This window comes from Salmo salar, chromosome 01, assembly GCF_965601325.2.
Source record: "Salmo salar chromosome 01, fSalSal1, whole genome shotgun sequence".
Lineage (NCBI taxonomy): Eukaryota > Metazoa > Chordata > Actinopteri > Salmoniformes > Salmonidae > Salmo > Salmo salar.
The window spans coordinates 89,905,785-89,914,763 of record NC_138291.1 but is presented as its reverse complement, the minus strand read 5'-3'; the positions used below and the strand labels follow the sequence as shown (position 1 = coordinate 89,914,763).

The following is an 8,979-nucleotide window of genomic DNA, read 5'->3' as shown; positions in this document are numbered from 1 at the left end:
CATTCTGGAAGGTGGGGTTGAACGTAAAGCTGTCTATCTCCACTCAGTAAACTGGTCAATATTAACATTAATAACAGTATACTAATCAGAGTATACACATCCTTTATTTTACTAAACTCAACAACAAAAAATTCTAACATTAAATAGTACAGATAAACAGTCCATGAAGGTCTTTCACTCTTTGGCATCAGCAATTCCCCCTGGAGTGATGGTGAAAGTGGCCTCGTTCTCAGGCATATCAGGACTGCAGGAGACCATGGAAAATAATGAATCTATGAGAGGAGGTAGATCTTTCTCTATAGGTGAGAAAATCCTATTTGACCACTTCTTTACAATGATTTATTACTAAGGAATAATGAGAACAACATATATTGAGTAAGTGAACTTTAAGACAAATTACCTGTCAAAGATCTTGGCAATTCTCAACTCTCCATGTCCTTTCCTCAAGCTGATTCGTGTGGTGGACGCATGCGCCAGGATGTGCCCTCCAATCGGCTTTTTGGGATCAGCTTGGAACCTGACAGAGACAAGAGAAACCCTCAGATCAGAATTACAGGCCAAAACCTGTTAGAACTTTAGCCAAGTGAGTGAGTTTCCGTCCAATTCCAAACCGACCCCTAGTCCCTAAATCAGGTTAGTCACTTACGACATCCCAGCTCCAGGGTCTGCAGTTATCTGATTGGTGACAAACACTGCAACGTTGTACTCTAGGGAGAGGAAGACATGAATATAATATTAATATTAAAAAACTAAAAATATCCCATCTCCATCAATCCAAGGTTTACGCAAAAGTCAAGAGATTCTGCAGAGTTATTCTGCTGCGATGTACATCTATTATTTCCATAGTTCCCATAAAAATCTGCAAGAGCTGTGGCCAGACCTTCAGAGATCTTCTGCAGACGAGAGAGCATCTGGGCCAGCTTCTGTTGTCTCTCTGCCAGCTCCCCTCGGCTAGAGAAATCTACCCGGAACAGAGCCATGATGGAGTCTATGATCTGAGGGCAGGAATGGGAAAGACATAGAGACACAAGACATTATAAATGCTTATTACACATAATAATGCATTATATCTGTCGACATTAACTAAAGTGTTACCGAAAGATAAGTACAGTGATAGAAGTTGACACTAAGAAAAAAATACTAACATAAAACAATGTGACAGGTGATGTTGTTTATATTTTATTTTCATTTAATACCAGAAGTTTGAAGATGCCTCCCTCCTCGTGGAATTTGGCCGCCACAAAATCCAACAGCTCCATCTGGTGTTCACCTGAAGTTGAAACCTAATTAGGTACATAATACAGTGCAGTACAGTAAATCCAAGATGCAAGGTCCAAACCATACAAAAGCCTTATCCTCTGATGTCATAAGTACCCATTAGAAAACACAGAAGTCATCCTCAAATGTATACAGTAAAAAATGTACAAACAACAGATTCAAAATGTATACTTAACATTTCTATCGAACATTGTGAATCAGCTTTCCTCAGACAATATGTTCTCAGGTTTAGGCAGTAATGATAGAGAGGTACTGTTTAATGAGTAAGTTAGATGTCTTACTGGTGTAGGCTCGGGCGTATAACACATTATCCAGCACAGCATCATGGTCCACGTTGAACCTGTCTGCTATGTTCTTCAGTCTGTCTGGACGACTAGAGGGTCACATCAGGTTAAGGAAAACATAGGATTTCATAAGAGACTGTATTGGCTGAGTCATGTGAATAAAAAAACACTGTGATCCTTATGACCCTGTATCCTCAGAAATACTTGCAAAGGTACGGGTGATTTTAGACTGATGCAAATCTGACTTTATAGATTAGAGCTCAGGTAAATTAGGATACAAAGTGTTCTCTGTGTCGATGAAGATTACTTTTCCTCCTGTGTAGCTATCCTCTCCAGGAAGCTGGGCTGTGACTGGAGAACAACAGAGACACGGACTAAATGACAAGAACCAATGTAAGAACATCTGAACATTTCTGAAACCTGACTTCCAAGACAGTACAACCTAACTGGGACTGCCAAAAATACCCCTCAGCCATTCACTTACCACAGAGTGTGTGAGAGAGCTGGGTCTTGCCTGTCCGAAACTCTGAGGGACAAAACATTTACTATGGAAGTATGACAAAAATAAAACATGTTTTATATCTGACTCAGGTCAGGTTAATGTTAGCCATTGGGCCTTAACTTCTTGTCTTATACATCATGAGCATGAGATTTATCATATCTTTGACTGGAGAACACACAGAGCTCACCTCCAAATGACTCAGTGATTGCCATGCTCTCCATACCTTCCCCAAGTAGTTTACTGAAGACAGACGGATCAGAAGAGAAAAATAGGAGTACTGAAAATGTATTACTATGAAAAGTTATGAACATATGAGCATGTGGCGAATCTTAACTCAAACTCTATGCTTCCAGTGGTGACGCAGAACAATTGTTTCCTCTTCGCACTGTATTCAAATGCTGTCAGGAAACCTTTGGTCTAAAATAAAATAAAATCAAAATGTATTCAACATACTAGGCGACCAGCTGCAACAGGATTGTGAGTTTGCCTTACAATTGTACGTTGAATAAATGTTTTATTTTTTTACATTGTTGACAACAAAACTAATCATGAAAAACCAAAGTCCCCTTTTAATAAAAGCTGAAATAAATCATTCTCTCTACTATTATTCTGACATTTCACATTCTTAAGATAAAGTGGTGATCCTAACTGACCTAAGACAGGGAATTTTAACTAGGATTAAATGTCAGGGATTGTGAAAAACTGAGTTTAAATGCATTTGGCTAAGGTGTATGTAAACTTCCGACTTCAACTGTAGGTGTTCCTTTTGTCCATGTGTGAAAGGGCAATGTGGAGTGTAATAGAGATTACATCATCTGTGGATCTGTTGGGGTGGTATTACATTTACATTTAAGTCATTTAGCAGACGCTCTTATCCAGAGCGACTTACAAATTGGTGCATTCACCTTATAATATCCAGTGGAACAACCACTTTACAATAGTGCATCTAAATCTTTTAAGGGGGGGTTAGAAGGATTACTTTATCCTATCCCAGGTATTCCTTAAAGAGGTGGGGTTTCAGGTGTCTCCGGAAGGTGGTGATTGACTCCGCTGTCCTGGCGTCGTGAGGGAGCTTGTTCCACCATTGGGGTGCCAGAGCAGCGAACAGTTTTGACTGGGCTGAGCGGGAACTGTGCTTCCTCAGAGGTAGGGAGGCGAGCAGGCCAGAGGTGGTATGCAAATTGGAGTGGGTTTAGGGTTTTTGGGATAATGGTGTTGATGTGAGCCATGACCAACCTTTCAATGGTGGTCTGCTTAAAACATATTGGTATTACAGACTCAGACAGGGAGAGGTTGGAAATGTCAGTGAAGACTTGCCAGTTGGTCAGTGCATGCTCGGAGTACACGTCCTGGTAATCCGTCTGGCCCTGCGGCCTTGTGAATGTTGACCTGTTTAAATGACCTATTTTAAGGTCTTACTCACATCGGTTGCGGAGAGCGTGATCACACAGTCGTCCGGAACAGCTGATGCTCTCATGCATGTTTCAGTGTTACTTGCCTCGAAGCAAGCATAGAAGTTATTTAGCTCGTCTGGTAGGCTCGTGTCACTGGGCAGCTCTCAGCTGTGCTTCCCTTTGTAGTCTGTAATAGTTTGCAAGCCCTGCCACATCCGACGAGCATCTGAGTGTAGTACGATTAGAGCCGGTGTAGTATCTGATAATACTTGTGGAATATGAAAATACTTGTTTGATATACAGTATGTTTTCTAGTTTCTTTAAATACTTTGCAAACACAACTTATTTCTATGTGTTAACTGAAATGGTCTATTCATTCCTTTTCGGTAGAAGCTCTTATCCAGAGCAACTTACTGTAGTGAGTGCATACATTTTCATACTGGTCCCTCATGGGAATGGAACCCACAACCCTAACATTGCAAATGCCATGCTCTACCAACTTAGCCACATCATCATATCATCACAAACCACTTGATGTCTCAATATACTCAATTACTGTATTGTGCATTGTTTTTCTTCATGGTGATGGAAAGTCTACAGTCACAAACCTAGGTAACCAGCCTATGTACAATACAGTAATATACATTTACATTAAGTGGATGGTAAATTAATACTGCACAAAAAATTGTTGTTTTCCATGTTATTTGATCAAGAAAAATTTGTAATTTGTAATTTGATGTGGATGTTTTGTGTCTTTGCCCATAACTTTGCACCTTTTGATGTAAATGTTTGAGGACAGACAGGGTTTTGTTCTTTCTGGATCCTATTTGAATGACAATCGCAGCAACAGGGTCAGGGAAACAACTCTTACAATTCTAACTATTGAATCCTGCAAGATATTGTTCTTCATTATACAACTACCTTTTTTGCCAAAGCTGAGATGTTGAAAAACATTTTTGCCTGCACTACAGACCTCTATATGGTCCACTAATGCTAGTAAAGGCCCAGTGCACTACTTTTGTGAAACAATATATTTTTCAAAAAATAATATATATTTTATATTCATAATTTTTTTAAATTCAGATTTTTCAGGGGGCGCTGCAGCACCCTCGGCACTCCTATTTCCCACGGTTATGCATAAAGCACATAAAGGCTTCATAATTCATAAAGGTCATGTTAACTGACTGCTTTTATCTCATATAACAAAATGTATAAGATCTCTTATGCCTGTGTTAACCTCAGATCTTATTTTCGGGCATTTATTACAAAAGCCTATTATTTTCCAATTCATTCTTCCATTAGGGATGGCTGAACAAACCAGAGGTCACTCATTTCCGGGTTTTAGAACTACAACCTGGCCAGCTCTAAGAAATCATAGAAATAGAATGGGCTTGGATCCTCTAACCCTGGCGATTTGGCTGACAAACTCATGGGTACACTGGCAATGGCTGCCTATTATTGTGACAATCATTTCCATTGTGATGCAATCATTTCCATGGTAATGCAGAATGTTAATTCAAATGATGCTAGCTGATGTGGCTCATGCAATGTAATGTAATGTAATTTTTGTAATGTCAGTTGAGTTGATTCAAAATATCACATCACAGATTGATGGGTACATTTCCTGATTTTAATTCCTGATTCGCTCCTATGGGTACACTCGCCAGTCCACCCATTGTGACATCATTGCTTTAAATGCGGACGTCCGTTCTATTAATTCAATTTCTAAAATAGAAATCCCCACTTGTAGGCGACGTCATGGCGACGTTGGCTAGCTAATGCCGCGTTCGGGTGCTTGTCGGAACTAGGACATTTCTGACTTGCTGGTTGTAATTAATACACACGAAGTTTCTTAGTCGAAGTTTCTTAGTTCCGACAAGAAAGTGAACGTAGCATAAGCGACAGAGTGAAACACGTCATCGGGTCTAACGGTCTTCTCGCGTCAAACTGGGTATGTGCAGGCTGTCAAAATCAAAGGCACTCCTTCGACATGTTGTTTTTGACGAAAATGAAAACGTGTCAGTTTGTCACGAATTTACGTTGTGCCTTTAGATGTCGAGAAAATTAAGAAAGAATTGTTCCCTTCTCAAACCTTAAACTTGGCCTGTTTCTCAAGTCTCGCTATGTTACGCCTCTGGGTTGAATGTGTTAAAAGAGTTAGCTAGCTAGCCAAGTTAACGTTACCTCATCATCTTGGTGTCCGGCCTCATCCTCCACAACTTGATCCTCAGCGGCTTTCATATTGATAGGCGCAATGTCTTGAAGTATATATCGTTTTTGTTTCTAGCTGGCTATAGGCTACTAGTTAATAAATGGGGAAAAACTTAAATATCTTATGTCAGAAAATATTAGCAAGCGATAAGTTAGTTAGCTAGCCAACGTAAGCTATTGCTCCTGAAAGATTTGACAGAACGACAGAATTAGGTCGCTTCCTTCACTGACTTGACAGCCCTGTAAAAATAGAAAGTGTATATAAAATGTTGCAAAGCTAATGATGATGACCTTCAGCTTATCAATATGAAAAATTACTTGCCACCTGAGATTTATTATTCAGGTGGCGGGAAAGTTTAACAGAAGTCCTTTATCACGCTCGTGTTTGAAAGTTGAGAACTGTCAATCAAAAGTGTTACACTCGCGAGATGCTCTCATCAGCAACAATCAAGTAAACTGTCAAATTGTATGCGTGAGTGATTGATCTTGATGCAAGTTACAAAGTCAATTTCTAGTATTTATCTCTAAGATACCTGTACTTTACTACAGTATACAAATGTAATGTCTCAGAGGAAAGTCAGGTACATGTAAATCATTTGAAACAAGTTAACTGTAAAGGAGGCAAAGCAGCACACGTTAATGTCCATTTCGTTGGTGTTTTTATTCCTGCAATCATGTCGAAAACACAGACGTAGAATTAGCTCTGGAAGCTGAGGTAAGAGACCATACATTCCATAGGGAGTGATAACAGAGAAAAGTAACTGACATTCTCTCAGGCTTGACAGGACTATGTGTACATTGACATAATATATTTACAGATTTATACTGTATGTAGGGAAACTGCTGTTTGAATCTTAACAAAATATACTTTTTGTGATGCATATTTTGTGATAGATTGGCTTTAATGCCCAAATGAAATCAAGTCTCAAGCAACACGTGACATTCTCTGATCACGAACACTTTTTCAATTGGGTATCCCTGTGCAGTTGTTCAATGGGAATTTTAACACTCACAACAAAGAACACTATAATACCCTATCTATGGCTTAGTCTTTGCAGAGTCTTGTGGCCTGCTGGCGTTTGTTGCATCTGAGTAGATGCATATTCCAAGAAGTCACCAACTCAATGGGCATGGTCACCTTACCTGGCTTCTCTAGTGTAAGCCTGTTCTTGATGTAGAGGTACAACGAAAATCAGCAGACACGATAGATCTCAATGACCAGCTGTGACTGTGAATATGACATATCTATGATGACAGTCATGTCTAGTCTACCATGATTTTCCCAAACCAAGCAGGTAACAATAGTTGAGGCCAAATGTAGCTACACACCCACATTAAAACATTGTTCTTCAGACCACACACACTCTTGGTAACCTCTTATAACCGCACTAATATCCCAATTTCTTCAATTATCTACCTGGTCCAAACTCTGTGGAACACATACATATTTATATCGCTATACATATAAAAAAAGAAATGAATTAAAAGGACAGTGCTCAGAAGTCAGTCTCTGCAGGATGTTGAGTAAGAGAGACAGCGAGAGGGACGTTCATTATTGCAACACCCAGGACGTGACATCATCATCCTCCTCCTCTAACCTCCTTAAATGACCAATCCTGGATGTTGGAATGAGCATGTGTGCTGACCAGATGCAGCTTTGTATTCTCTTCCTCCCTCTTCTTTGTCTCTCTCTCTCCTTCCGAGCCTCCCCTTTCCCCTCGTTGGTTAAAGCTCTAAGGCTGTTTGAGTGACATCTTCATCACATTTTCACTGGAGCGGGAGGCATCATCCCTGGCATCCCACCTGACATCCCTGCGTTGGGTCCCAACAGGATCTACACAAGGAAGGGGCATTACAAAAACATTAGTCATTTATTAATTGACAACACCGCAGATTCTAATGACATAACGAAATAATGATTTACCCAATTCCAAATCAAAGCCACAAAGGCTTTTCACATAGATTGAAAAGTATAGGATAGGTATAGGCTATATGATTATATATCCACCTTACTGTCTGAAATGCTAATACTTTTAGGCATATTGCTTTAATTTCAGAAGAACAAGAGCCTAGCTAGGACATAGTGGTAGGGGCTAGTGGTGTATTTGGAACTGAAGATGGTCTCTCAGTGGGATAGTACAGTACCTGTCTCTGCTGCTGTAGCTGCTGCTGCTCCAGCTGTAGTCTCTCAGTCTCAAACACCACCGGAAGAACCAGGATCATGAACGAGGTAGTGCCCACCCACAGGGCAGCGCGGGAGAAACTGGAAGAGACATTGCGACATGAGATGAGAGGGAAAGGTGGGGGTTAAATAACAAACAGACATGATGAGATAACCTCTCTACTGTAGTTTTCAGGAGAACGCTCACCTGTACAGCTTCTTGGCCATCGTGACTGAGCTTGATATGGTCACCTCAGCCGCAGAACGCAGTGTATCAGGGAACATCTCAGTCAAACCCCACAGCCTCTCAATAAAAGTCTCATCCAGCTGAGGGGAGGGAGACAAGTTACTACAAAACTGATAACATGCTTATTTTAGACCCAACGGAGAATGGAGGTATATAGTAACTACATTAATTAAGGATTTTCAAGTCCAAAATGTAACCAGCTCTGTTGAGGTACTAACTAGTATTGAAAACCTTCAGATTACTGAATGACACATTACAGTTTTAGACAATTCCTACAATGTATGTGCCCCCACCATGGGACTTCTGGCTTAGTTATCTTGTTTCGATTTGTTTATGGAGTTACATTTAAAGTACAGCCAATTACAGTACAGGTAACGTTACATGTAAAACAGCTATCCTAGTTGTGCACGTGATAGTTCGCTAGCTAGCTACCATGCTAACACCGGTGAGCAATTACTAGCATAACGACTAACCCTCAGATGTAACTAGCTAAATAGGCATAGCCATTCAAATGAAATTGTATGTATGATCGTTCATGACAGTTACGGGGTGACATGTGTCAAGTTGCCATTCATCAATACCTCCTCATCTTCATCTTCGTCGATCTCGCCTTCTGGGGGCCGGGTATCGACTGGGCCCACAGCCGGTGATAGCTCTTCGATTCCAGCCATGGGAAACTGTTCTCGCGCCTCTTACCAGCCGGTGTGATTAGCAACTCAAAATGTACCTCAATCGGTGGAAAGGTGAATCAGTAATTGAATGTTTTATCGTTTAATTATTGCTTTTGCCCCGGCTTGCATAAATGTTGGACAGAAGAGGCGTGCATTGGTCCTGCGACAATCTGAGGTCACTCGGGTAAGCTACATGTGCGTTGGATGACGGGAAAATTTGTCAGTTGCCTG

The 8,979-nt window shown here is 40.5% G+C and overlaps 2 protein-coding genes across 7 annotated transcripts; both read right to left on the bottom strand.

Annotated features, from left to right (window-relative positions):
* Window positions 1–85: 85 nt before the first annotated feature.
* On the bottom strand, window positions 86–6,063 carry LOC106609504 (meiotic recombination protein DMC1/LIM15 homolog). 6 transcript variants are annotated; one of them, XM_014208406.3, is made up of 11 exons: window positions 5,643–6,063; window positions 2,399–2,481; window positions 2,252–2,304; window positions 2,047–2,088; window positions 1,841–1,913; window positions 1,560–1,651; window positions 1,197–1,270; window positions 881–995; window positions 647–707; window positions 401–517; window positions 86–272 (listed from the first exon to the last, which is right to left on the bottom strand). In XM_014208406.3, exons 1-11 carry the CDS (start codon window positions 5,697–5,699, stop codon window positions 239–241), a joined length of 801 nt encoding a protein of 266 aa, XP_014063881.1. In that variant the 5' UTR covers window positions 5,700–6,063; the 3' UTR covers window positions 86–238. The 6 variants fall into 6 exon arrangements, with proteins under 6 accessions (XP_014063881.1, XP_014063891.1, XP_014063872.1 ...); XM_014208416.3 differs by having other exon boundaries at window positions 86–244; window positions 2,288–2,304; XM_014208397.3 differs by having other exon boundaries at window positions 86–244; window positions 5,643–6,062.
* A 248-nt stretch (window positions 6,064–6,311) lies between these two features.
* On the bottom strand, window positions 6,312–8,961 carry LOC106609527 (mitochondrial import receptor subunit TOM22 homolog). Its single transcript, XM_014208449.3, has 4 exons — window positions 8,659–8,961; window positions 8,039–8,157; window positions 7,815–7,932; window positions 6,312–7,503 (listed from the first exon to the last, which is right to left on the bottom strand). Exons 1-4 carry the CDS (start codon window positions 8,746–8,748, stop codon window positions 7,429–7,431), a joined length of 402 nt encoding a protein of 133 aa, XP_014063924.1. The 5' UTR covers window positions 8,749–8,961; the 3' UTR covers window positions 6,312–7,428.
* Window positions 8,962–8,979: the final 18 nt, after the last annotated feature.

What these genes read in the sequence shown, in the direction of transcription:
- LOC106609527 (XM_014208449.3), bottom strand. Translation starts at nt 8,748, where the DNA reads ATGGCTGGAATCGAAGAGCTATCACCGGCTGTGGGCCCAGTCGATACC. An exon ending in ACGAAGATGAAGATGAGGAG is followed by an intron (nt 8,158 to 8,658) that starts GTATTGATGAAT and finishes CCCTCCCCTCAG; the next exon opens with CTGGATGAGACTTTTATTGA. An exon ending in AGCTACAGCAGCAGAGACAG is followed by an intron (nt 7,504 to 7,814) that starts GTACTGTACTAT and finishes TTCCTTGTGTAG; the next exon opens with ATCCTGTTGGGACCCAACGC.
- LOC106609504 (XM_014208397.3), bottom strand. Translation starts at nt 5,699, where the DNA reads ATGAAAGCCGCTGAGGATCAAGTTGTGGAGGATGAGGCCGGACACCAA. An exon ending in ATCGACACAGAGAACACTTT is followed by an intron (nt 1,652 to 1,840) that starts GTATCCTAATTT and finishes GTGACCCTCTAG; the next exon opens with TCGTCCAGACAGACTGAAGA. An exon ending in GAGGCATCTTCAAACTTCTG is followed by an intron (nt 996 to 1,196) that starts GTATTAAATGAA and finishes TCCTGCCCTCAG; the next exon opens with ATCATAGACTCCATCATGGC.